The 27,846-nt window shown below is 41.1% G+C and overlaps 1 protein-coding gene across 2 annotated transcripts; it reads right to left on the reverse strand.

The window, feature by feature from the left end:
- Positions 1–346: 346 nt before the first annotated feature.
- On the reverse strand, positions 347–26,105 carry strip2 (striatin interacting protein 2). Of its 2 annotated transcripts, none has more exons than XM_022749380.1 (21): positions 25,981–26,105; positions 20,286–20,355; positions 19,120–19,194; positions 16,157–16,291; positions 15,503–15,623; positions 14,281–14,349; positions 13,240–13,346; positions 13,020–13,147; positions 12,083–12,271; positions 7,554–7,786; positions 6,515–6,580; positions 6,360–6,423; positions 5,732–5,803; positions 5,395–5,469; positions 4,988–5,085; positions 4,331–4,457; positions 3,061–3,161; positions 2,434–2,500; positions 2,213–2,317; positions 1,696–1,900; positions 347–597 (listed from the first exon to the last, which is right to left on the reverse strand). In XM_022749380.1, the coding sequence occupies exons 1-21, from the start codon at positions 25,999–26,001 to the stop codon at positions 347–349; spliced, it is 2,379 nt and encodes a 792-aa protein (XP_022605101.1). In that variant the 5' UTR covers positions 26,002–26,105. The 2 variants fall into 2 exon arrangements, with proteins under 2 accessions (XP_022605101.1, XP_022605100.1); XM_022749379.1 differs by having other exon boundaries at positions 25,891–26,105.
- Between the last annotated feature and the right edge of the window lie 1,741 nt (positions 26,106–27,846).

Below are 27,846 nucleotides of genomic sequence, written 5' to 3' on the forward strand. Positions count from 1 at the left end.
TGTGTGTGTGTGTGTGTTTGTGTGAGTGTGTTTGTGTGTGCGTGTGTGTGTGTGGCATCTATTTGTGCCGAGCTCACAGTAGGAAGCTCCATTTGCTCGTCAACTTTGCGTCATACTCAATCTCCTCCCATCACTGCCTGACCTGGGAGGTGACTTCTCCATCTCCAGTCTCTTTTTTTTTTACTTTACCCCCCCCCCCCACCTCCCCCCATTCCCAAACCCCCATTCCTCCCTCCTGTTCTCCTTGTACTCCATTTTTGCAGTAGCGCCACACCCTAAAACCACCCCAAGCTCACATGTGACCTCTCCTCTGTCACCCCCCCCCTCTCTCTCTCCCTCCCCTCCATCACGGATTCTGCAGCAGCCCCTCCCACTGGATCGGCTGGGAGAACACCTCTCTCTCCAGCCACATCTCGTAGCTGTAGTGGAAGTCCTCGGGTAGATCCACGCGCTGGCCCAGCACACTCTGCAGGCAGTTGTCCACGGGCGTGAAGTCCCCATTCTTATTCTTGTCGTAGCGGCGGCTGTTGAACTTCTCGATGCTCTCACGCAGGGCGCACTCCTCCGCCTGGAAGTCCCAGGGTCGAGCATCAATATCTGGGACGAGAGGAGGGAATATTTAATCAATCGCAAAGACACTTTTTTCTATGTATGCTTGAATGTTCACACTTATGCCTTTCACCTCATAAGTTAAATGTAAAAAACCTAATTTTTCTCAGCAATGACGCAAAACCTAACACACCTCCCACCTCTTATCATTCCTCCCCTCCTCTCCCTCTCTTTGCTCCTACCATCCCATCTATCCTCTCTAACACTTGTGGCGACAGATCACTTGCTCTCCCGCAAGGGACCGTGACCCTGAAAAGTCCCCCTGTTCTCTGTTGCTATGGCAATGCAATCCTGCTTGCCAGTGGCTGTTGGAGCATTGTATTTCTCACAAACACACACACACACACACACACACACACACACACACACACACACACACACACACACACACACAAACCATAGACAGATACATAAACACACATGTACACATCCACCATTAATTGTACAATTAGCATGTATTGACCTGAAATGTTCACACAGCTTTGGGATGTCTTTGTTCTACTAATCAGCTGTGTGTGTGAAGGCGGAGGAGGACTGCTGGGACTAATTATTACCATGACCACTTCATTTATGAAGACCTGAGAGGCTGAATGGATTTATGGCTCCAGGTGAATGATGATTAAGGGCCAGATTGCATTCTGCAGATTATCCTTAAATCTATTGATCATCGAACCTACTCTAATTCAGTTTATGCATTAATTGTTCCTGTTTATTTCATCATTTCAATATTTACTATGTTCCTTTTTTCATTTCTCAGTTAATTCATTAGTCATGGTTTAAACTGCATACTCTGTGTACTATGAATTAATGACTATGGCTTTATCAAATGCTAAAACTTCTGTTAAGGTAAAAAAAAACATAGAAGCTGCTGTGGATATTTAATCAGTAAATGTCCGTAATGCACAAAAAGTCCAAATCAAAACTTAAAAGAAAAATTAAAGTGAGGCACAATCTGTAATAAAGTGTAGCAACGCACTAACTGACTCATGTTGGATGTGAATCACCATCTCTACAGTGACAAAACAGTTCTTTATCAGCTCACCTTAAACCAAACTGAACGGTTTAAATAGTTTAAATAATCGTTACCATTTCCATAGGCCCAGTCGTCATTGAGTCTGTGGCGGACTTTCTGGTAGATGGCTGACATGGTCTTCATGTTGCTCTTCCTCCACTGGCGGCCCAAGTACTTGGTCTGGATCTTAAGCAGCTTGAGAACGTAGAGCTGCATCATGGCCTGTTTCACCTTCAAAGCTCTCTTCAGGATGGGGGCGGACTTGAACACCACCAGCATCTGGCAAGGAATTGGGAATAAAGAGGGGACGTCTGTTTAAGCATGCTGTGGCCGACCAAAGGCTTGTTACAAACAAAACATCCATCCATAGCAGAAACATTTGTTTTACAGTCCTCCTTGGTTTTTTCTCTTCACACTGACCTTAAAAACAAGATTTTTTTAGACTCAAAACTTCATTCAAACGATCATATTGCATCACAAGACACATTAGGATGGAAACTTTTTTTTTTTTTTTTTTTTTTTTTACAGTGGAACAAGATGAAAATTTCACCCCAATGCTTCAAGGCCTTGCTGTGATTCAGGATTACTCACCATGGTCCTGGAGTGTTTCCACTTGGTCAGCTTGTTCAGGATTCTCAGCAGGTTGATACAAGAGAACAGGTTCCTCCAGCAGAATTGGTTGCTGTCTCCTGCCTCCTGAAAACACACACACACACACACACATAAAGTGAAGTGATAATGATATTTCGAAGACTACATTCCTACTTGGTACTTCTTCATACATTACGGATCAATCAGGCGTTTTCACTCACCAAGCTCTCAGCTGTGAGCTCAGGCATCTCATGCACCACACAGTGGGGAAAGTCCAGCACACAGATACTGCGATGAAAACACACACAAACACACAAGAAGCACGTTACAGATCAACTCATCATTTTATATACTCTATACATACATTTTTTGATTGTTTAATGCTGCATCAAATTACATGTATTCATAATTTGTACAGTCCAGTTTTACAGTCTGCACATAAGCCAAACAGACTGACTCGATCCTGTCTCCTTTCACCTGCTTTGTAGCGTCATGTTTTGTTTTTTTTTTCTTTCACACCTGAGTTTCCTGTCACTGCATTGCTGCTGTGAGGCCATCTGTTCCACCTCCTGAAAGTCACACCCATAATGCCAGGCTACCTATTTTGTACTCTCAAAAACACAGTGTCCAATTTTTCCTTTGAGAAATTTTACACTCGGTGTAGAGTGCTTTCAGTGGGAATAGGAGCATACAGCAGTGTGTTTTCTTTGGTGGGACATTGAGAAATAAACTGTGCTATTAAGAGAGGCCGCCAATTTAAACATAGTCTTGACCTAGTGTTAGAGCTTATTTGTGTCAAACTAAGCCTGCCGTGTGTTGATTTTTAGTGCAAGAGAAAAGGATCCTACCTGTTTTTGGCACTGATGTAGGACATGATGTTCTGGTTGAAGAACTTGAGGATGAGTGGGATACAGTTGGCAAACACCAGGTGCTGGGACACAATCTCAAACTGCAGGAATAGAGGAGGCGGCAGTGTGAAAGAGTTAGAGAGTTTGACAGCCTGGAAAAGAGCGCCGCCTAAAAATGTAACTTGATCACAAGTCTGATTTTATCCTTTGGTCTTACAAAAAATAACTTATTTCATAGTCACGAAGCAGTTTTTAGATGTTGTAAAAGGCACAGTAAAGGACAGACAGATGACGGTGTCAGTGGAACAGACAAAAAAAAAATCCATATCTCTAGAAATAAGGGAAAAAAATAATCCTTTAGCCAATAATCCTGTATCATTGATGAGTTTCCTTTGTGGGGAAAAGGTCAAGAACCAGGATATTTTTATCCTCGTGTGGCAGCAATATAAATCCTTCACCTCATCCAAGAAGATTAAGACCAGGAGCGATTCTGCTGCTGAAACTCTCGTGAGCTCATATTTCAGTATTTTATTGACTGTGGTTATTTAAAATGTGCTGTATTTTTGCCTTATTTTCTAGATGCAATGATTCCTGACTAACTAATTTATCCTTAAAATCAGCTGTTATAATACAGCGTTAGTGTGGAGGTCAAATAATGTACAAGACTAATCGATATGACTTCCCACTACAGCTGCATTCTGCTAATGCGTCGAAATGTAATCTCCTTTTGTGGCAGCAGAGGGCGCTACCACTGCAACTGTAAAGCGCAGCCAATTAAAACAGTGTGATGGAATGTCCCTTCCTAGCAATAGAAAATATCCCCAGCCCACTGAACCAAAGTACTGCTGATAGTAGAAATAAAACAAGATATTGAGCAGCTGAATTCAGGCCAAATCCTCCTTAAAAAAAGAGCAGATTTTAGACCACATGCTCTCTTTCGACCTCTCTCCATTTCCTGTATCCACTGAGACGGACAGAGCTCCATCTGTGAGTCTACAAGGCTGATGCAGGTTGTGAGGTGTGAGGAGGAGGGGTCCAAAGGTGGGGGGAGGAGGAGGAGGATGAAAGGAGGAAAGTAATGGCAACCTTGACCGGATAATCAGGTGGAGGATAGTGGGGGAGGTGCATGGTTATTAGTGTATGTGTGCACTGGTGGTGGGGGACAAGGTGGATAAAGAGAAGAAAAATGAAAGAAGCGAGAACGACGGTAATGCGACGTGCCTGTAGGAGGGAAGACTGAAGGTGTGTATGGTCTGTGTGTGTGTGTAACCTGATAGATATGGTTGAGCTTGAAGTGCTTGAGCAGCAGCAGCAGCAGAGCAGAGATGGCCTTGACGATGATTTCCTTGTGACGGTTCACGTCAATTCCCAGCTTCATACTCTGAAGGACTGTGATACTGGAGGACACACACACACACACACACACACACACACACACATATATTGTAAGGCCTTCAAGTCTGTAATAATACAGCTGTGTCTCAATAAGAGAAAAAAACATAGGCATTAAGAGACAGACTCTTCACTCCCCTTTGAAAACAAGCAGATATTTTCATTAGTCCGTTGCTGATGCATCAGAGGTTTTTCCAGCTGGTGTAGAATTTCAAGTCATATGAATTTCAGTCATGAAAATGTCAGACAGGGTTGTGAATCTTTTGGTGGTTTTTATTCTTTTCTCAACAGGGAAACTGTCAGTGTCATCTGCTCTAAAGCTGGACGCTCCTGTAGACCTAAATCAACCCATAATAAGTGTATTTCTGAGAGTATTTCATCAACCCAGAAAAATCTTATGTGAACATCTGTAGCTTCAGTTTGAAGATGCTCAATAAACAGCACATGTAAAAGGCGGTGACACTGACAGCATACAGGTGTACTGTATGTGGCTCTGCAGCTTTAAGAAATGCAGCGGTCTTTCCACAGTACTTACGGCATCTCCTCGGGCAGCACATCAGCCAGGATGTTGATAGAGTCCGTTTTGGCTTTGGAGGTGGGAGCTGCGGCCAGCAGCAGCTTCAGGAGGGCAATCTGACACAGAAAAATAACAATGTAAAACATTACACCTAGACACAGCTTGAAACATGTATTTAAATTTAAATTTAACTGAATTAACTGCAACGTTTTACTAAAGTTTGTCTGAATTCAGCACGTTTTGGAACATTGCAACATTATTTTGCTGGATAAAAACACATTTTATAGCAGATAAGTGTGATGTAGTGTGTTTCCATGGTTAAATGGAAAATTCCATATGCTGTTCTGGGTGGTGACCACATCAAACAAAGAGCAATAATGCCAAAATAAATAATATCAGAAGTGCTAGTATCATGAGCTACTCACCACATACTGGGAAAGGTTAGGAAGCATGCCCAGGTACAACATCTCTGCTGGTGTCTCCTCCACCTCCTCCTCACCCTGTAAACACAACACAACACAACACACATGACCTTTCAGACACAAACAAAAGAGCATTTTTTTGTAGTCTGATGAAATATTTGTCACTTTAAATATTCTGTTTATGTTATGTGTGGTTTTGATTAGCTCACTAGAGAAACATTCAATTCTTTAATTTAAGATAAAACATAAACACACGTGTATATATACTGTATACAGGCCCATATATATATATATATATATATATATATATATATACTGTTTGGTTGGTAACATTACTGACCAGAGTCATTGGACACTGTTGTAGCTCCTCCTCCTTCTTGATCTGGACTTCGGCAATAGACACATATTTGTGCTAGAGAAGAAAAACAAAGACAAATTACTGTTAATAAAAGTAAAAGATAAAGTGTTAATTAGCATGGCTAACTGACAACCAAGGGTATATTCCTCTGTGTAACTACACTTTTCAGTCTGTTTAAACAGGAGCTATAGATTTTTGAGTGGGATGCCAGTGTCAGGGGATTCAGCAGCGAGGGAGTATTGATTAAGAGACCGTAATGAGCCAATGCAAAGACGAACTAGAATTACAGCCTCACGGTCACATGCCTCCAAACAAGTTGCAGGAAATATGGTCACAAGCTCAACTTCCTGAGTTACAGCATTGAATAATGGCCAGAATGTTTGTGCCAGATGTGAAGAAATTCCCTCAAGAAGTTACTTAGATATTGCGTTCACGAGAATGGGACAGACAGCCCAAAAACATCATGCCTCTGGCCCTGGCTGTCGCCATCATGGTGGCATAATAATAAAGTGGATGAGGACGATTGTAAATGGGAATCTGTGTATTAGTTCTTAAAAGAGTCAAAAATATAGAGAGAATGAGATGCTACATCAGTGATTTCCTCGCTCACCTGTTTAAGAGTCTTGACACTCTCGTGGATGGGTCTGGGCAAGCCAACCAAGGTCTCTGTGTCACTACAAAACAATGAACAGTTACACCAGACTGAAAGAGGAAAACATTTTAAAAAATATTAAGAGGTCTTATTGTATCAGATGAGATACCCACTTTCCCAGAGTAAAGCCGATGAATTTGTTTCTACTGGTCTCTAGGAAGTGCTCGATGTCTTTCTCCCTGTGAATAGACAGGCAGGCTGCAGTCAGATTTTAGATTCGTCTAAGGTTGCCACAATTGTGTTTCCGAACAGGCAACAAATCAGCTGTTTTTCAAGGGAGCACTCATGTGCACACACCCACGCAAACACACACATTAGCTTTCTCAAATCTCATCAGTCACACTGCGTGCAAAAGGTTCACAACCTTCTTCTGCTCCTATGTTGCAGCACTGTGAACCAAAGACATGGAAATAAACACACTTAATGATAAGGTTCGCTCAAGGAGAAACGGAATATAGGTTTGCTGATACTGAATGCATTATAAATGCAATGCTATAAAGTCTTTGTGTCCTCTCTCAGATGCATTATTCATGTCCCAAAGCAGCAGCCACAGCACCCCGGAGAGACACACAGGCTACTGTCTGGAAAACACAGATGGAGAGCATATTGCTGGATGATAATAAGAAAGAAAACTGAGATATATATATATTTTTTATATTTAGTTTTAACTTTTAACTCAAATGATGGCACAGAATCAGGGTGGGAAACTGACACTAGCTGCCAGCCAAATGGTGTTAATCCTGGCTGTGGGTGGGAAGTTTTCTCTACTGTAGTGGTCAAAATGGCAGGCGGCCAACCATCATTTGGAGTATTTATTCTGTGGAATAAAAGCTAAATGCTGTTAAACCAATGAAAAGTCAGCTAGGGATCATCTTTAGTAGTCACAGTAATGAATACCTGTATTATTTTTCATAGAAAGGTCTCACAGAAGCTGTTTTTAATGCCATTTTGTGTGCTGTAACACTTTCAGGCCTATGTATGGATATAATCAGCGTAATTTATCCTGAATTAAGGGAGAAATAAAACTGTAAGAGGGCACTTTAAAGCACTTTTTCAAACTTTGGGAACAGGTGTATATCTGTAACCTTGCCTTACCTTGTCTAAATACTTGCTGCCTAAAGCTAAATAAGAAACAAAAACTGAGCAATTAACCTGACTTTAGGGGCCCAGGGGAGGCCCTTGGGGAAGTTGACCCTCTCTGTCGGAGGTCTCAAAGGAGGCGGTGGTGGTGGAGGCTGGATGATGACATCCCGGTCCAGGGGGTCCACCTCGCCCTCGATGCCGCTGTCCGTGTCCTCGGGGTCCTCCTCCTCATCCCGGGCATCGTCGTTTTTGAAGGGGTCCCGTTCGTTGTACGTGTCGAGGCTGTCCTGCTTAACCAGGGGCTGGGAGAGAGAGAGAGAGGGCGGGTGTTTAGCATGAGACTGAGTAACTAACACCATCCTATATTTTAAAATGTTCTTAAATACCAGCAGCAAAATTGTAAATCTGTGTAATAACGTGTAACTTGTAATAACTAATAACTAAAATCCAACACACACACTTTACCTGATAGCTTTGGCAGTATATAAGCTTTAATTCTTCAACAAGCTAACTCATGCTGTTAGCTTGTTTGCACATTGAGAATAAAATGATGTACCAGACGTAGAAATTTCCATTTGATAGAGTAATGAATGGTTAATTTTAACACCTTAAAACCTACTTTCGGACAAAACAGGTATGTTAAAAGGTTAATGTTCTTGGAAAGCTTTAAACATCACTATACTGACGATTCAGGAAAAGGCCATGTCCATTATTTTGAAGAGGTCAAGTTAAAGGAGAGAACTGGTTTTATTTTGAGTTATGGATAATATACTGGTGTCTACATCTAGTTTTCCTCATTATATTTCATTTTACAATGCATTATATATAAAGTAAGATTTTTTTATCCCAAGTGCAATGACTGTCTGATGACAACAACAGGAATAATGTAAAGCAAAAACAGATAGAGTAAGCTACATTCAGACCTCAGGTAGACTCTAAGTTGCCCAGACAGAATTTTCATTCCTTCAGGTAACACTGGTGTGTTTTTAATAACAATGCAAAGTGAAAAAAAAATTATTTCATCTGGCATTTTCAATCTAGACATGTGCCAGTTTCATATGTCGTCATTTCATCTGGATGCATACAATATCAAATTTGTATGTCAACAGTAATAATGCACAAGTCAGATGCGTTTCTTGCAGACAAAGCATTACAGAAAGCTGCTGACATGGTTAATTCTGTTATATCACATATTGACCAGAATGAAAACATACCATGTACAGCCTAAGAAATAATAAAAGCAATAAGTTTTGCAGTGTGAGTGATTCCCAAATGACTCACACAAACATAAAAAGGAAACACTGGTCTCATTATTTGACAATTATTTGACATTTTGGTAAATGTATTTTTTCCCTATTGGAATAAAATAAAATAAGATGAGAAGATAAGACTGATACTTCTGTCATATCTGTCAGTTAAAAGGTATTGCATACCTAAAAAGGTGTTTTTAATAACCAAGGCTGACTAGACCTCTGGCAAAGTGCAAGTTTAAGTAAAGAATTACATGTCACCAAACCTAAGGTTATGATAAAGGTTGCGAGGTGCAACAAAACTAACAGGCAGATGACGATATGTCATTTGAGGATTGTACACAGCCACACACTCCTGAGACGAGGCTTAATTAAACAACATAAATGAAAACACCTGTGTGGGTGTTTGCTTTAGGTGTGCAGTTTTTCATTTTTATAATTGAAGCTACAGCAGACAGTTATCTTAGCTTAGCATAATAACTGGAAAAAGTGAGAAACAGTTAGCCTGACTTTGTCCACAAGACAAATTAACATGTTACATTTTGAGGTGCTGTTCGGTACATTTTTAACCTCTGGATAGTGCAAGGCTAGCTGTTTCCCCCTGCTACAAGTCCTTACGCTAAACTAAGCTAACTGTCTCTTTGCTGTACCTTCATATTTAATTTAGCTTTATATTATCCGCCAACTTGATGGTAGGTTGATTTTTTTCAACCTTTGGACAGAGCCATTTTAACCACCCAGCTATTTCCCCCTGCTTTCAGTCTTTACATTAAGCTAAGCTAACCGGCTGCTGGCTGTAGCTTCATATTTATCACACGGACATGAGAGTGATATAAATCTTCACCTAACTCTAACATCTAAGTGAAGAAATATATTTTCCCAAATCTTCTCTTTTCTTTTGTCTTGTAAAGTCCCCTGTCATGTTGAAAACCACTGGATTACCAAACTCCAGAAAAGACAGCTAAAGTCAATGTCAAATTTACTTAAAGTGGGACAAAAACACAACTTTCCACAGCAACTGCAAGCAACTTACCACACAATTGCACTTCAAAAGATACAGGCAGAAAAATGCAAGCAAGACCCAATAAGGCTAAGACTTCATATTTAGCTCTTATCTGCAAACAATCCCATTTCAGTTCAAGTGCGAATCACACTTTGACACACATACACACACAGTATCTCAGTTCAAACAAATTCTCTAATGAATGACTGTGGCAATAGTGCAAGCATCAGGCATGAGTCAGCGTTCTAGACATTAGTTGAGCTAGTGCAGTTGATGTATGGTGCGTCAGTGGTAGTACTAATGCTGGACTACGTGAAGAGTAGAGTGAGTGTATGGTGAAGTGGAGGGAGGGAGGGAGAGAGGAGGAGAAACTGTGTCGTGAGCCATTCTCTATGGAGAAGCCATTCTCTGCTATGTGGGACATAAAGCTATTGTTTTTCTACCAGGGTTAGGGGGCAACTGCTTTCAATGACATCCATTTAAGAGAGAGGTCAAGTGAAACCCAAGTACAACACCTACAGAAGTAAAACTATGTCGATAGCGATCTCAGTTCACCTCCTCAATGAATGCATTTTCATGACATTGACCCCTAGTCCAGATTCTACAGTGCAAGGTGATTTTTGAGGCCAAACCCAGTAGCAATGTGATGAAACTACAGGGAAGATGCTACTACTGTAGATGTCTGAAGTGACTGTCTTTATGGGATAGTGGATAGTGACCGCTCCAGCGCCAATGACAACAGCCAGCAAGTCAGCCCTGTCTCTCAAACCCCACACCCCCGAACTGAGCAGGCCACAGTGGAGGAGGAGGAGGAGGAGAGAGGAGGAAGAAATAGGGTATGAAGAAGAGGGGAGGGGCAGTATGTGGTGGCGGTGTTAGTTGATGGTGGAGAAAGAGGCGGAGAGGAGAATGGTGGAGTAAGCACAGAAAGGAAGTTGAGAAAGTAGAAACACAGGGAGGAAAAAGAAGAGGTGAGCAGGAAGAGCAAAAGGACGAAGAGGAAAAAGAGAAAGAAATAGGAAAGGGATTAGGAGAAGGTGGAAGAACAGAGGAGGAAATGAAGGATGTCAGGAGGGTAACAATAACGTTTAAAAAAAATGTCAATGGGAATGGAGGAAACAGACATGGCAAAAATAATTAAAAAGATAGGTGTAAAAGAAAGATAAGTCAGAGTAAAGGAAAGAGAAATATAGGACAGACAAAAAGGAAAGTGAAACAAATATGCAGGTGGAGGCAATTAAGTGGAATTGAAGCAAAGACCAAGGCTGCACCAAGAACATCCTTTTCTTTGTAGATACAAATCAGAATTAAATCAACATGTGAAAATGGTAAAATATAGTTAAATAGTTCTGGTGCATCCCAACATGTGCGGATGAGGTTAAATGACGGGAGAAGGAAGATGAGGAGAGAAAGAAAAAAGGAAGAAGGAGAAAGAAAGGCAGGGGGAGAGAGAAAAAAGACAGCAAAAAGAAGGTGGCAGGGATGTGGGAGAGGAGTGCAAAAAGTCCAGCGCAATGCAGAGAGAAAATGCAGAAGGAAAAGAGGGAATTCGTGGGTAAAGACCTGCTTCTTGGTAAAGGGACTGTCTCCTTCCAAGCTATCAACAAAGGCACTCTGTGGGGACACAAGGAAGAGGGGCAATAAGAAACCACAGGGCAGTTAGAGAGAGAGAGAGAGAGAGAGGGAGAGAGAGAGAGAGAGAGAGAGAGCCTGTCCTGTCAAAGCTCTACAAAAAATCAAAGGGCTGGGATTCCCAAAGCCGTCACAGCACCAAGATCATCTGTAGTCACTGACCTACAACAGGGAACTGATGATGTTGGCACTAAAGCACTTTTAGAAAACCCGACCCAGCAAAGAGCATGAGTTACAGAGGGAAATCCATAGATCCACTTTAGAAAACAGATGAAACTGTTCAAGGATAAGAAATGGAAACATGAGCCGAGTTAGCATTTATAAGGCCATGTTAGTAATACAGTTCAGTTATACTGTAGGGTTATAGGTACCAAACACACATTTACATTCTATGTTACTGAGATAAATAAACAGCTGGCACAACACTGGGACTATGTGAGAGACTGCATTGGTAAGTGTGTGTGTGTGTTTGTCTTTTGGCTACAGAAATACTGTGAAGACTCTAAAGCCCTGACATTCACACCTGTTTTTGACTATGCAGCTTTCAATGAATGTGTGTGAATTTGAAGAGAAGCTCTTTCATGTGAGGGATCAAAGCGGAAGTAAAATATAAGGTGTAACTTTAAAAATAGCACATATTTTATCCATTTAACACTACTGGTACACTGTAAATGTGTTTGTGTGTGGAAGATGGGTGGGTGGGGGGGCTGTACCCTGCGGCTGCGGCGGCCCCTCTTTTGCTGCTGCTGCTGTTCGATGAGCTCCATGGCGGAGGCCGGGGGAGAGGCTGCTCTCATGGCTCTAACCACCTTGATGCTGTCCTCCGGTAGTGGAGGCAGGTTGAAACGCTCTCTGCCCCGCACCTTCATCTCCTGGAGCTCCTCGAAACCCCCCAAGGTGAACTGGAGGAAGACAGAAACACAACAATGTACAGGCTTATGTAGAGTGAATCATGTACATAGGAGAGGCACAAGGGTGGGAAATGTAATGCAGTGGAAAGTACAGGATATAAAAGTTCATACATGTAGTTTGTGCCTCTTGTCGGCAATTGGCCTAAAGCACACTACATATAATTTTCACAATTTTTAATTAAATGGAAATCAAAAACTGCCATTGGTCGACAGCACTCTAGAACAGAGGTTCACAACCTTTTTGGTTTGTTGCCCCTAAAATGAAATAATGTCCATGTGCGACCCCTGATCACAAGTTTAAAATGTCTGTAAATTGTTACAACTTCAACTGATGTAATTTTCATCTCAAAAATAAACACATTTTACACGTATGAGAGGCTAAAAGAATCCAGTATTTCACAAGAGAAAATTACATATTAGAGAAAAGTGAAGCCATGACTATTTTTATGTAGAAGAAATAGTGAATGCTTTGATTCTCTCCAGTCCCATCAATTATCTTGTGATCCCTCACATTTATCTTGTGTTAACACCAGACACAGTGACAGAAATCAGTCCAGGACTTTATCGTTTCATCCCTTACAAAGTCTGATATGTTGCATTTTTACAAACATATTGAAATAAGGATTCACAATTAGAGAAACATACTAATAAATGGAAAAAAAACAAAAAAACAGCTGCAGATAAAGAAATGACTGGTGTGCATTACATGTTGATGCATGACTGGTTATGACCTACTAACCAGTATTGTCTTCCAGAGCAGCAGTAGTACTTTCTTCATGGGGAAGTGTGGGGCGTTCATGCTGCAGAACTTGGTCACCATGGTGAAGAGGAGCAGGGCGAAGGGCTCTCCGTTGTACAGGGGTGAACCTGGGGGGACAAAGGTCAAAGCAAATGTTTTTGGATTGGGTATATGGACATATGAGTATAACTGTAATATCAAGATACTAAATGACACACACCTAACTCATTCTTGAAGGTCTCTCTGGCTGCTATCCACTCAGGTCGGTCGTCCTCTGTTCGAACTCTAACGGTCTCCACCATTAGGTACATGATGCTCAGTAACACTCTGCAAGGAAGCGGATCATACGCAACACTTAACTTGACTGTGTCTATGTGTATGTGTGTGTTCGTGTGTGTGTGTGTGTGTGTGTGTGTGTGTGTGTGTGTGTGTGTGTGGGAGGCATTTAACTGGTGTCCTAAACAATGATAATGGGCATAACAGGTCTACATGTACAAGAAACAATAGTATAATGGAATAGATGCAGAGTAACAGTAAATGATGTGAAGTGCTTGGTTTATGCAGTCTGCTTCTGCCTATAAAAATGGGAGGAGATGATTCCTGGGCTCTGCCAGATAATGCCTGATAATGCACCATCCATTCACAATTACCTGATGTTAAGTCAGGTGGTGTTTTGGGGCATTAAATGCTTTGTTCACTCAAAGCTTTTCACTTTGTTCAAAATAACTATAATGGTTTTTCAATTTTGTAGCAGCAATTAGGTGCAAATCTACCCCTCTAGTCTGTAATTATTTGTAAGTGTTCATCTGGGGAATGCACAGACGGAGCTTTGTGTATGTGTGAAAATATGGGTGTGCGTGTGTGTGTGTGTGTGTGTGTGCGCGCGCGCCTGCATGTAAAGGAGCATTTAGCCTATTTTATTTTCAAAAATCAATTCCATTAAGTGAAAGCAGAGAATGAAAATGAATGTGAGGGAGAGGGACAAAGAATATAATTACATTCTGGAGATTAGGTGTGTGTGCGTGTCCACGAAGGTGTATGTGTGTGCATGTGGCCAGATGACAGAAAAGTAAGCATGACAAATACTAAGGTGAATTGAAAAATTGTGAGGAAAAACAGCAAGGCAGGAGACATAAAATGGAGGGATGGGAAAATACAGTACACATAAAAATCTTTTTGTGTATTACTTATTGGTTTCCCCATTATTTGAAGTAGAGGAGAAGGTGGAGCAGACTGTGAGTAATGTGATTATATTCCTCACCTGAGCTCTGTGCTGTCTGCAAGAGAGATGGCAGGCTTCCTCACTGCACTGCTGCACGCCTGGCTGTTACTGTGCACACACAAGTAAATAATTATATCATTTTAGTGGCTAATTTTAAAATGACAAGCCAGTCTGCACAGTCAGGGTAATACAAATACATAACATGTGACAATATAGGTATCAGTATGACGACCACATAATAATAATAATGATATAAGGATACAGAGGGTTTCACACGTACACAACCAGACTCATTTTCAATGAGATGCCTTTTTTCATGTTTTTTGTGTAACCAGCAATGACCTGCAAAGCACCATGTGTGTGTGTTTGCCTGATTGGCTTGCTTACACTGCTTTGCCGTGCAGCCTGGTGATAGGACAGACTGTGCCATGATGCCTCATAGCAGCTTATGTAACAACAAAGACGCACTGGATCCCAACTCGGGCTGACACCAGCAGCAACAAAGCTGACTTGAAGGAGGCGCTGCCGCGCCGCGTCCCCAACGGATGGTTTGAAGCGTGGATCACAGACGGCGTGTTTCCTGTATTCCTTGCACTTCAGTTACTCTCTGTGTATTTATAATCCCACAACCCTCCTCTCCTCTCATTTGACTGCCCCCCTCTTGTTGTAGAAAGGAGATGGAGGATTTTGGGGGAGGAAACAAGGGATGTGCTGAGGGAGCTGGGCTTCAGAAGTGGGAGGATTCTGAGAGAAGTTTGATCTTGTAACAAGGAAAACACATTGTTTCCTTCAGTGCTTGAACCTGTGACCTTTTAGTAACATGAAGCTTGCTGCATACTGTATGAAAGACCTCCGGATAGGAAGGAAGGCATTCCTTTATCTGACAGTCATAATAACATTTCTACCCTTTATTTCAGCCCTCACCCTTCCTTTATTGCTGTAGACCTTCACCCAAGGAGGAAACAAATTAAAAAAAAAAAAGATATGACGAGCTGCCTTGCATCTCTCTGAGGCCCTGTTTACCTCTCTGGCTTGCTTGCCCTTTGTGTCCCTTTCTTTTACCATCTATTGTTAGCAGTAATTCTATAGTCTCACCAAACAAATCTATGGTGAAAGTGACACTGAAGCAATATTAAAGAAATGGTATTCTTGATTTTTCGCAGTAACTGATGTCATTATTATTATTGATGTCTATTGAAGTATCTAAGAAAAGTTTTTAATGACTCATATATCCCCAGTGTGTTCAGTGAGTACTACTCACTCTATCTCCATGCTGAGCAGCTCCAGCAGTGCCGTGAAGATGCCCATGTCGTAGAGCAGAAAGACGTTGTGTCTGGACCAGTGAAGCACATCCACCTCTGTGTCGCACTCATCAAACACTCCTGGGGAAAGGTGTAGAGGAAATGGGACACAAAGAGAGTGTTTTTGGATGTGTGATATTTTTCATATTGCCATATTTCTTTTCTTTTTTACTTGGAATTTTTCAGGTTATTGAATAATCTCTCTCACATAATAGGTGTTTGACACTGTATATATTATACAATATGTGCTATTCTTTGCATTAATATGCATTAGTTAACATAATTTTACATAAATGCCACTGGGTGTCTAGTATCATGCATATAGACTTTGAGAAGCAAATATATGCTAAAGTAAAAAGTTAATCGCAACAAGTGTGTGGTATACAGGTGTATATTAACTGCTACAATTCATTTATACATGGACTTTTTTCAGGAAAGACATTTCCACACAGTAGAAAAAACACAGGTGACCATAATAAAATTAATGATGGCTGAATATCATTTAGTTCTGGTATTATGCATGCTGGCTCACTGTCATGACTTAGTCAGATACTGGAATAATGTTAATGTGAAAAAATGCTTGTTGCTGGCTGTAATGTGTTGGGCCTACATACCCTGAGCCAGGTAGAGGATGGCTCTGGCCACCTTCAGCCTCTTGTCCCTGTCCGTCACCTCCAGCGCGTCCAGCAGCCTCATCACATACGCCCTCTGTTCCTCCACCGTCAGCTCGATCCACCTCCTGCCTCGAGCTCCAGAGAGGACACACAACAGCACAGTGTTCAAGGTGAGATTCAGAAGCACTTTCTCTGTATCTTTCTCCTGTGCCTCAGATTATACAGTTGAGGCTGATTTACTGTGTATCCATGTTCTCTTTTTATTGCAGATTTCTTCTTTTTGACATTTTTGGCTTATTACAGTGACAGAAAACATGGGGAGAAAGAGACGGGGGGTTGATATTTTTTTTTTTAGAAAGACCACAAATGGAAAAAAATACCAGTTATGCTTCTTAAACAAGACAATGCATTTTTAGTAATGTCCGCTCTACAAAAAATATTTAGCTTAAGTGTCCCAACATTACCAACTTCACACTTGTTATCTTACTCATTAGCTTAATTAATCAGCTTTTTCTATCAGTCACTCCACACTTGTTATTTGTTACCATACCCACTAGCTTACTGGATTATGCTGAATTATCCAACCCGTTAGCTTTATGTACCATCATACTTTTTAGCTTACTGCATTATCACACTTTTTAGCTGCTGAATTATCATTCTCGTTATCTTAAAATATCATCATACTCGTTAGCAATTATGAAACTTGTTAGCTTACTGTAGTTACTATAGTCATTTTCTTTTCTATCAGTCACTTTGTACTTGTTATCATCTGGTATTAATACAGTATTTAAGCCAAAGTGTATCATGTACTGTAACGTAAAATGTAATTACTTTTGACTGCAAATCATTTTAGTCAAACTGTTCTCTTGACCTGAACATTCACTGTCTTCATGTTATAGTGTGTGTGTAAATATAGAGACTGACGGCTGCTTTGATCTGTCTGTCATTAGTTTTCAACATCATGTTCAGGCCCACTGCATCAGCTCTAGAAATAGCTGAAAACTAGGGAGGCATATAGCGCAGTAATTACCAGAGCCAGAGGCGTCATGAGGGGAAAAGAGACACATGTACAGTATACACACACAAAAAGGTGTGAAGGTTATTAGCACTACCAAAAACATAGTCTTATGTGAAGTAGATCTCAAACTACTACAAAAAGCATACAACTTAATGAAATGCAGGCTTCTCTGGCGAGGATTCAAGTCTCTTTTTTCCACTGTGTAAGTCCTCTATTCTTAGACTCTTCATTTGATGAAGTGGACAGTAATAGGCATTAAGCAGTGCACCATCATCATGATCAGTGGAGCCCTGATCTTCTGCTTAATATACTCTGACGTGCACTGTCCACTCAAGTCAGGAAGCAAACGTTGCTTTCTAATTTCAGCACTGTCCCCAAAAACATACTTTTCTACAGCAATCTTAAATAAGACATGTTGTGATAATCACTGTAATTTATGTGAGTGACTGAATTTATGAGCACTGATTGAGCAAACTGTCAGTGGCCGTGATGTATACACACTCACACAAAAGAGCACAAGTCAAACCCGAAACCCACCCTTTGACAACCAACATACAGTGCTCACTGAACACACACATACACACTAATGAAAAGCCTGTGGTGCAAAGACGCAGCTCTGCGCTCTATCTCTGTAAAACAGCAGAGAGAGAGAGCTCTCATCTAATCCTGCTATTCATTACCATTCAGCTTGGAGAGGAGGTGTCAGATAAAGGAGGACAGAGCTCGTCTCGCTCTTTTTCAACTCCAAATGGCAAGGTATTCTTTTGTCTACGACGTGTGTCGCAGAGCCTTGAGACGTTTGTGGCTTCTTGCTTATTCTCAGTGTTTTGCTAGACACAATATTTTCAAAATGAATGGCCTTCATTCCCAGAAAACAGACTTTGTTGAAACAATTTGCACTAAATGGAGGAGAATGACAACAAGTGATAATGCTATTATATTTTGATGTAATAAATATTAATTATTTTCACATGGAAAAAGCATTTAACACAATGAAAACATGATCATTTCTGCACAGGATATTTTGCTTCAGCATATCAAGTAAAGAAACCCCGTATTAAGGACTCATCTCATCAGACTGACTATAATGCCAAGGTCCATGTTGGAAAAGCCGCTTTGTTCTCGGTAACCAATAATTAATCGCATAGTTGGGATGGGCCCTCCCATCTGTATCTGCGGGGATATTCATTCTTTGAACAGCTTAAAAGAGCAGAGCTTTGATGTGCCTGGTCTCACTCACCTCACACTGGTCAGCTTAAAAAAAAAAAACTAAAAAAAAAAAACCCCACAACAACACACTGGAGAGCAACTCTGGCTTGTGTTGTAGCTCTGAGGTGAGAAAACTGAGCTGAACACATTGCTTTAACAGCTTTTAGTGTAAAGTCGAGAGACGCACAGAGGGCTGGAGGAGTGAAATGGTTTCATGACGGAGGAATTGTAGAAATGTAAGTGGAAGTTAACTTTAGTCAGTCTATGTTTTTATTATTTCACCCATAATTCCCTTCAGTACACACTTCGTCGTGCGTGTACCACGTTGAGAAAGCAGTTAACCTTCAACATTTCACTGAAGGACGCTGTTATCAAGCAGTAAACTGGATCCATTCGGGGCATTCAGAGCTACATAAAAGCACTCAGTCTTGTTGTGTCAGTCAACACAAGTCACGCTGGTGGAGGAGTTGTCAAGGTCTCTGTGATAAACAACAGCAGCAACACAGCAGCACCAGTCTGCTGTCTGTGGACTTGTGTGTGTTTGATATGGCACAGCAAAGCAGAGTGTTGGCAAAGTGTGCGTACCCATTTTGTGTTTACTTTCTCTTCCTGAGAGGCAGTGGCAGAGAGGGGAGGGACACACCTGGCAATCTACAGGTAATCTGAAAACATGGCTTTAAGACGTGTCACACACACACACACACACAACACACACACACACACACACACTCAGTACCATGGCTCCTGAAGTCCTCCTCAAAGTAGTCTCTGTTCAGGGCAAACTCCGGCTCCTCTGTGTAACTGTAGAGCTCTGTGAAGAGAATAAAACAGAATTATGGCTGAAACAATTAGTTTATAAATTGACTAGTTGATTGACATAAAAATAAATTAACAACTATTTTGCTAATGGGTTAATCGTTTGAAGTCATTTATCAAAACAAAAGCTGTAATCATTTTCTTGTTGCAGCTTCTCCAGAGTGATGATTTGCTGCTCTTTTTGGCATTTTGACGTTTTATGGATCAAGCGATTGTCTAACAAGCCTAACAGTCTGACAATTCGTCACGTTGTCATGCATCTCCTCCTGTTCCGAGAGCAGTCATCATTCCTCGGCCCCCGAGGAGCTGTCGCTAGAAAGCTGCTGTGACTCTCTGCCCGCTTGTGTGTGTGTGTGTGTGTTTGCCAGTGTGACTAACACTCTTGGCAAATCAGCTGCCGCTTGCCATCTACCAGCAGGACAATCATTTTGACTTTAAACCACTGCTGTTATTCAACGGTTCTTTCTGCACATCTGCTGGATCCGGGAAAAAAAAAAAAAGTTAGTGCTGGACAGGAGAGGAATATAAATTATACACTTCAAATAAACTAAAGTACAATCAGAAACTATCTATTTGTGCATCTTTTGGCTGCAAGTCACATTTGAGGCATTACCAGACACACAGATGCTGGAGAAATTCAGCAGTTTTGAATGTATAATCAAAGTGTTTATGATTACTCAGAACATTACTCATGCAGTGTGTCCTATGTCTGAAAAACATGTCAGGACCAGAACATTGTGTTCTGTGTCAACTTATTGTCTTGTTTTTTTTTTTTTCTTATTCTTATGAAAAACACTGTAACATAAAACAGCTGAGGAAAACCTGAGGAATGTAGATGCAGAGTTAGTTTTCCAATCAATAGCACATTGTAATCTGTATGCCAAGTGGAAACCAGAGGTATTATTGCAAGAATTCTGTGGGTGAAATCTTGTGTCTCCCATAACAACCATTCATAATTTTAGCTGAAAGTCAGACTCTGATGGACAATGGATAAAAGCTACTAGGGGATCTGTGCACAAAGATTCATAAAAAAAAAAAACTGATTTACAGAAGTTTCTTGTGGGTGTAGCAGGTGGTCGGTGTTACCTGAAAGCTCAGCAGTGAGTGTGTCTGTGTCTCCATACTCAAACTCCAGGTTGGGAGACTCCATGGAGCTCTGTGAACAAGAAACAAAACACACATGAGCATACATTGTAGTATGACACTGAACTCAGCCAATTATACACACACACACACACACACACACACACACACGCACACACACACACACACACACACACACACACGCACACACACACACACACACACACACACACACGCACACACACACACACACACACACACACACACGCACACACACACACACACACACACACACACACATCCATCCTGACACCCACATACAAACAGATACTCAAACATACAATACGCTATTCACATTTTGTAACACCTACCACTACTCTGAACTCCCATCAGCTTCACACATCACCCACTCGCTCTTCAGGCTCGTTCACAGTTTTGCCTCATCATGTGTGTTTTCACGTTATGATTGGCTGCCGGATCTCCAGTCGTTTACATTTTTTTTTTCCCTCTCAGATCCTCTCATCCAGAGCCACTCACAGTTACAGGTGCTCTCTGTGGGCACACACAGCTACAGTGCTGCTTTAATCAGTGTGATTGAACCGTTACAGGAGGTTCTCCCTAACAAAGTAGTCCATCAATCTGCACCAGTGAAGCAATAAACCTGCAATAATGCAGCACCACAGCAAAAAAAGTGAGGAAAGAGAGGGCGCAGGAGTCAGCGTGGCCCCCTGGTTCAGGGCAGATTAGCTGCTGTACCCAGGCCAGGGTCTCTCTTGGCTTTGACTTTAGCCTCACCCTGTGATTAGCACGTGCCCGTGAGACAGACTGCACACATTAAGATCCCTGTGAACACCCTCGCTGCTGCATGCTGTTGCACACATGTACAATCTTCACGCGATGTTGCATATTCAATCCACTTTGGTCCAGACTGAAATATCTCAACTTTTAAACTAAAAGTAAAAAAGAAAATTGTACAAATATTCTTTTTTTTTTCTTTTTAAACCAAATACCTGCCAAACAAATGGCATTTCCATCACACTAAACTAATCTGGTGAATGTGGTTAACATCATACCTGCATAACATCAGTATGTTAGCACTGTCAGCGTTAGCAGGTTAGCATGTTGATTATCACAAAGTACAGTTTTTGATTAGCTTGACGAGAAAGTGGTATACACACACACTTGTACTTCTATCTCTGTGAGGACACTCACTGACAAAATGCATTCACTAGCCCTTTACCCTCTCCATCACAACTGACCCTAACCCTGACCCTAACCCAACCTAAACCTAACTCTAACCCTAAAGCCAAGCCTTAACCTTCAAGCAGTCATTTGAAAGTACGTCAGAAAGTGAGGACTGACCAAAATGTGCTCACTCTCCAAAAATGTCCTCACTCTGTTAGGAAAAAACATTTTTCTTTTGGTTCTTATGATGTAGCATTTACAAGTACACACACACACACACACACACACACACACACACACACTGAAACAAACATTTCACTCAGGTGAAGGGGAACAGAGAGTGCACATATACTCAATTTGAGCACGACAACACTGCACAATAAAAAGCATATAAGGTTGATCAAGGTCTTCCAGTACATGTATAAAAGTCTAGAAGACAGTATACAGTATATCAACCGAGCAGAGGGGTAAAGGGTTCCTGCAGAGTGAAACCTATGTATGGGAACTACTTGGGATAAATAGAAGCCTAATAGCAGCAAGAGAATTCGCCTGGTGACTGGAACATTTTCATCTCTTTATCTTTTGGGTGGGAGATGTGAACTGATGAAATTACCCTAGAGGGATGATTAAAGATTCATTTTATGTTAATGAGCATTAAGGAACAGCACTGACAAGCTGAGAGCTCAGAGTGTTAGATGTGTTTAACCCTGTGAAAACTGCCCCGAGGGCCAGCCCAAGACTGTAAATAAGGATGTGCTCTGAGTCAGCTATCCTGGTTAAATAACTGCTGTGTGCTGTCATGTAGCTGTCTCCTATAAATACCTGCTGCAACCAAGTCAGCATGAACTGAAATAAACAGGCCGTCAGCCGGCGGTTTGTTTATGACACCGAGCCAAAGTAATGTGATTTGATGTCATTACTGCACTTGTAAACCAGGAAATGAGAACCACTTGGGACTAAAGATGATTCAACAAAATTACCCACAACTCTGAGTGCGGGTAAAGGAAACCTGTGGGTCTTTGTGACCAGGTGCTGCATCACTTTCTTACCGGATGCTCATTTGATTTGATCTGTCTACATCTTCAGACTCTTCCTTAGCTTCCTACATTACAAATAAATGTAAACATCCTAATGTCACCTTCACATAATGCAGCTTATGGCATATAACTGCTCGATATTGATCTAGCTGCAAGAAGCCAATTAGGAGCACCAATATCAGCACTATCTGTCATATAATTATGTGCTGAAAGCATCTCATGGATGATTAATTGTTTTAGTCATCGATAGTGGAAGATAATAAGGAAAATAATATTTTGTGTATGTAAGTATGTTTTCAGTTAGCCATTTGTACAAGCCATGTGTCTCTGGGCAGTATTGATGCATGCTCATTATAATTTAAAACAAGCTCACTGTAAAACTGTAAAATCCATTTTTTGATACTGTAAAATCAATGCCAATGAAAGCTCACAACTGTAATTTAACAATAGGTTTCATTAAAGGGCAGCTTCTATCATGTGAACTATGCTGCTGTGTTCTCCCATGAGAAGCAACCTCAGATATACAGTAGCTATTACAGACTTGTTGGGTGATATCATCACTGCTGCAGGCAGGCAACACCAGCATTCATCCACTGCTGCCACCACACACCCCCACCCCCCCTCACCATTCATCCTGCTGTTTGATAGTTCAGTGTGTAGTAAAATAGGGCTAGAAATTTTCAATATTTTTCATTATTGACTGATGTGTTGGATATTTTTATGATTAATCGATTATTGGTTTAGTATGCAAAATAGCAGACGATTGTGAAAATTCCATATAAAAATTTCCTTAAACCAAAGGTAACGTCTTCAAATTGTTTCTAAGTCAGCCTAAAGGTGACTTCAACACATCTCTCTCTGCATTATGGGAAGTTTAGGATCTAGCATTTTTGGTGCTGGGTCCTACAAACTAAAATGTACAATGTCTCAGCCTCTTTTTAAAGAGCCAACTCCGCTTTATCTCTTTAAAATGAAATTCATATTATTATTTGAAAAGAAAAAAAAAGAAAAAAATCTTGTTTTTTGAAAGAGAAACTGTCAAACCAGCAGTCCAAAATCTAAAGACTCAGACTACAACTAATGATTATTTTCATTACAGACTAAACTGTCCATTATTTTTTTTCATTTAATCCAGTAACCATTTATTATGTGTCACAAATTGTAAATTGTTGGAGGCTACTCCAAAACCAAATCATACTCAACAAATTTTGGGCCTTTTTGCTTGAAAAACAACTGAAATGATTAACTGCTTCTCAAAATATTTAGCAGTAAACTTCCTGTCATTTGACTCATTGAGTAATCAATTAATTGTTTTAGCAGTAATGACATGAAACAGAGAAAAAACAGCAAGTTCTCACATTTGAGAAGCTGGAACCAGGGAATGTTTGACAGTTTTTCTAGATAAATGACTTTGCTTTGATAAACCTATTAACCCATGATCAAAATTGTTATCTACTAAAGTTGTCTCATCCTTCAGGGGTTTAATGAAGAACCCACTGCCACCACTCTCTCCAAACCCAACTGAGATCTCTTTAATCCCCAGGAGCATCAACACAGACCAAACTATGCCTCTCTCTACCATCTCTCTCCTCTCTCTCTCCCTCTCCTTCCAGTCACCCAATCCTCCTCACCTTCTCTCCCTCTCCTTCATTTTTTCATCCAGTCTCCCCTCTCTGCCGCCAGCTGATAACGAAAGTCGTCCTTGCTCTAACCTGGCACAGACTTCTGTGCCCACACGCTCTGAAACCGCATCAGTGTGCAAACACTGGGCACCATGTCAAGGCAGACCACCCCCACTCCTACCAACATATGCCACACAGACAACAGATGACTGCTCTACCAGGCACAAATGACGGACCATTTACATACACGAATGAATCAGATCTGAGCTTCACTTGACTCAGCAGACAGACACCGGATCCCAGTTGTAGTGCATCGAGGCCACGGGGAGAATCAACATCAACACAAACACATGGCTTCGACGTTAAGTGCTTTCAACGTCTGTGTCATTCACCCCCAACTCACCATCACCAAACACCCCCCCCCCCCCCCCCCCCCCCTCCAGAATGCTGTGAGATGAATATGCTCTAATTCCCTCAAAACCATTCAATGTGCTCATACAAAAGGTGGAGGGGGTTTTATGGACTGGGTTTTGGCCCTGGATGACAGCTTTGTCTGATGTATCTGAGCTGAAGCAACGCAGCAGTGAAAAACCATCTTTGTGTAATTTTTTCATGAGGGTATGAATTATAGCTGCATGGCACTAAAAAAGCCCCAACAGACTGAATATAAACCAGTCATGTCTACAAAAGCAGAGTAGACTTACAGCTCCATATTTCAGACGGTGACTCCAAACAACTCTTAAAAATCACATCAAATTTGTGAACTTGATCCATGAGTCAGATCTTGATCCATGTCTCAGCCATTATGACTGGATAGAAGGAAATATTGTAGGGCTCACCTATTTTTTTTTTGTTTTGTTTTGTTTTTTTTAAAGAAAATTAAAAAAAAAATTTTTTTAAAAAGCCAAAGAGAAGCCAAAGTGACCATCAGTCCAATGCCACAGATCTTCGATTTCCACTAATATAAAACAGAGAAAAGCAACAGATCTTCACATGTGACAAGCTGAGACCAGAAATAAAATTTACTCATTATCATATTGATCATCAGAATTGTTACCAGTCATTTTCTTTTCGATGAATGAATTGTTTAAGCTCTGAAATAGTCAGTTAGGCATTTTGTAAAGGTCATAAATCAGAATCTATTAGCTATAATTAATAGCAATATCAAAAACATGAATCCAAAGATAATAAATCAACTATTGGGTTAATTGGTTGACAGAAGATATATCAACCGTTTTCGAACATGATGGTTCTTGGCTCTCAAATGTGAGGATTTGCTGCTTTTCCTTGTCATATATGTTGGATATGGGGATATGGATATTATAATTAGCCACCAAGAGACACCATAAGGGAATAAAGATCTATAAACATGACATGAACATGATTTTCAGATATGTTTAGTAGTGGTGGTGTGGTCCTGACAGCACCAGTCACATTTCACCACCTGCATTCTCCACGTTGAGCACCACTGTAGGATTACTGCTGGGTTATTTATAGGAGCCGGTTGCCAAAATAACACCTCGGTGTCTGCCTGCCTGCCTGTCTGCATGTATGCATGCTTTCGAGCCAAGACAGCGACTCCACCGCATGGAAAGGACATTCAGCTGGTCTGAAAGCTCCCCAGCAACAACACACACACACACACACGGACGCATACACACACACACACACACACACACACACACGGACGCATACACACCTCCAGTGCGCTCCTACACCATAAGCTCTTGTAGCTGACTGTACACAAACGCCTCTCAGATTTACCTCCGACTCCTTCTGCTGATCCTTGAACACATCTTTCCCTTTCGGCCTCTGTCTGTCGCCGTTATCGTTAAGGTTATTAATGATAGGTACCTCCATGTCCTCCGCCTGCATCTTTCACGGTTGGCGCGGCTCACTTCCTCCTCCGCGGATAGTGCATACCGGTCCGGTGGAGAGCTGAGACTGCGCCGCACCAGGAGGAGCATCGACTCCGGAGCTTTTTATATACAGCCTCTGCTCCGGAGCTCAAGTTGAGGATCTCCTCCGCCTCCTGCTACTCCAACTCCCCCCCCCCCCCCCTCTTCCCCCCCCCCCCCCCCCCACCGCCACCACCACCACTACCACCACAACTCAAGTCTGTTTGATTCGCTGTCCCTGTGCGCCCCGAGAAGGCGGGGTTAGAGAGTCATCATGACAGCAGAGAGGAGCATGAGCTGCCCACATCAAAGTTGAAGGAGGTGGCGTGACACGAGGTTAGTGTAAGGACTAAAAGGACTAATACACCTCATAACAAATTAAGAATGCTAATTGAAAGTTGAACTGCCACGATATCAGATTTTCACTACGTTATCGTGGCCAAAAGAATTCATGATAACAGTATTATCGCGATGTCTATAAATTTTTAAAAAAAACAATAAATAAATAACAATATTATCTTGTGTGTTTTGTCTATTTTTGGCAAATTATTTAGACTCAAACATGAGTTAAGGGAAGTGTAGAGAGTCTGTAACCATAACTGTACAACAGAGTACAAAAAGAACAGTTAGGCCTACACAGGTGAAAAGGCAACCAGATGAACTAATGATCCACAAGTGCCTAACATCTGTCATCACAATATTATCATATGGGTATTATTAATATGATATTTCATTTTTTTAAATAGTTAGGAGAAACAAGCTTTTGGCTTGACAGTGCTCTATAAAACATCCTCCACATGTAAAAAATATTCATGTTATAAAAATATCCAAATGTAGGAATATATTAGCAAAGATAACAAATAAATAGAGAGATAAAAGAGATAGAAAAAATAGTGACAAACTGGTTTATTGTTTATTTACTGTTTATGTGTTTCCCTGCTTGGTCTGACTCAGAACATGTTGATATAAAAAATGGAGGTATAAAAGTTAAGATATATTAAAAGCAACCAAGAGTAAAATGGAGTATCCAGTTTAGAGGTGCTCAGCCAAAGGTTTTAGAACAGCCCAATTTTTACTGTTTTTACAGACATTTCAACAGTTCAAGTCACATGGATAATTCTTAAGTGGTACAAAGGTAAACAGCCCAAGGTAAAAAAAAAAAGAAAGTGCAAAAACTGAAAAATCCTGTTGATTTCATAGAAATTTTTTTCAGGGATTAAGAAATGTGTTAACTTCCAGCTTTCCTGCAACAATGGAAGTAAATGAAGCTTCGAAGTTAATGCAAACAATTCCTACAGGTTGAACTTACAAACGCTCTGTCGGTACAAAGGCAGAGCTGGAACAAACTGTGTCACTGCACCCTCTGATGCATTATTAGGATTATACTGTGCTGCAGGAAGTAGTACAGTTGGTCAGAGGTTCATCCTACAGCAAGATAATGACCCAAAACTTTATAGAAGAAAAGAACCAGACGGTGGCTTCACATGATGGAAGAGCAGCACTGTCTCCAGGCTTAAACCCCATGGAGCTGGTGAAAGCAAAGCAAACTGCAAGTGCAACACACTCATGGAAACCTCTGCAACTTCATGCCTTTTAATGTCGATTATTAGTCACTGTCACAGAAGCTGTTAAATGGAGCAAAAAGTCATATTCTGGTCTTAATTCTCATTTTCCCTCCCTTCAGTGGAGCAAGTGAATTATTGATATGTGAAGGTGGGGGTTGGTGTCTAGGCTGTCACACACACACTCCTACCTACCAACACAGACACAGACACAGACACAGACACACGCACGCACGCACGCACGCACGCACGCACGCACG

This window comes from Seriola dumerili, unplaced genomic scaffold (genome assembly GCF_002260705.1).
Source record: "Seriola dumerili isolate Sdu_G_001 unplaced genomic scaffold, Sdu_1.0 BDQW01000138.1, whole genome shotgun sequence".
Taxonomy (NCBI): Eukaryota; Metazoa; Chordata; class Actinopteri; order Carangiformes; family Carangidae; genus Seriola; species Seriola dumerili.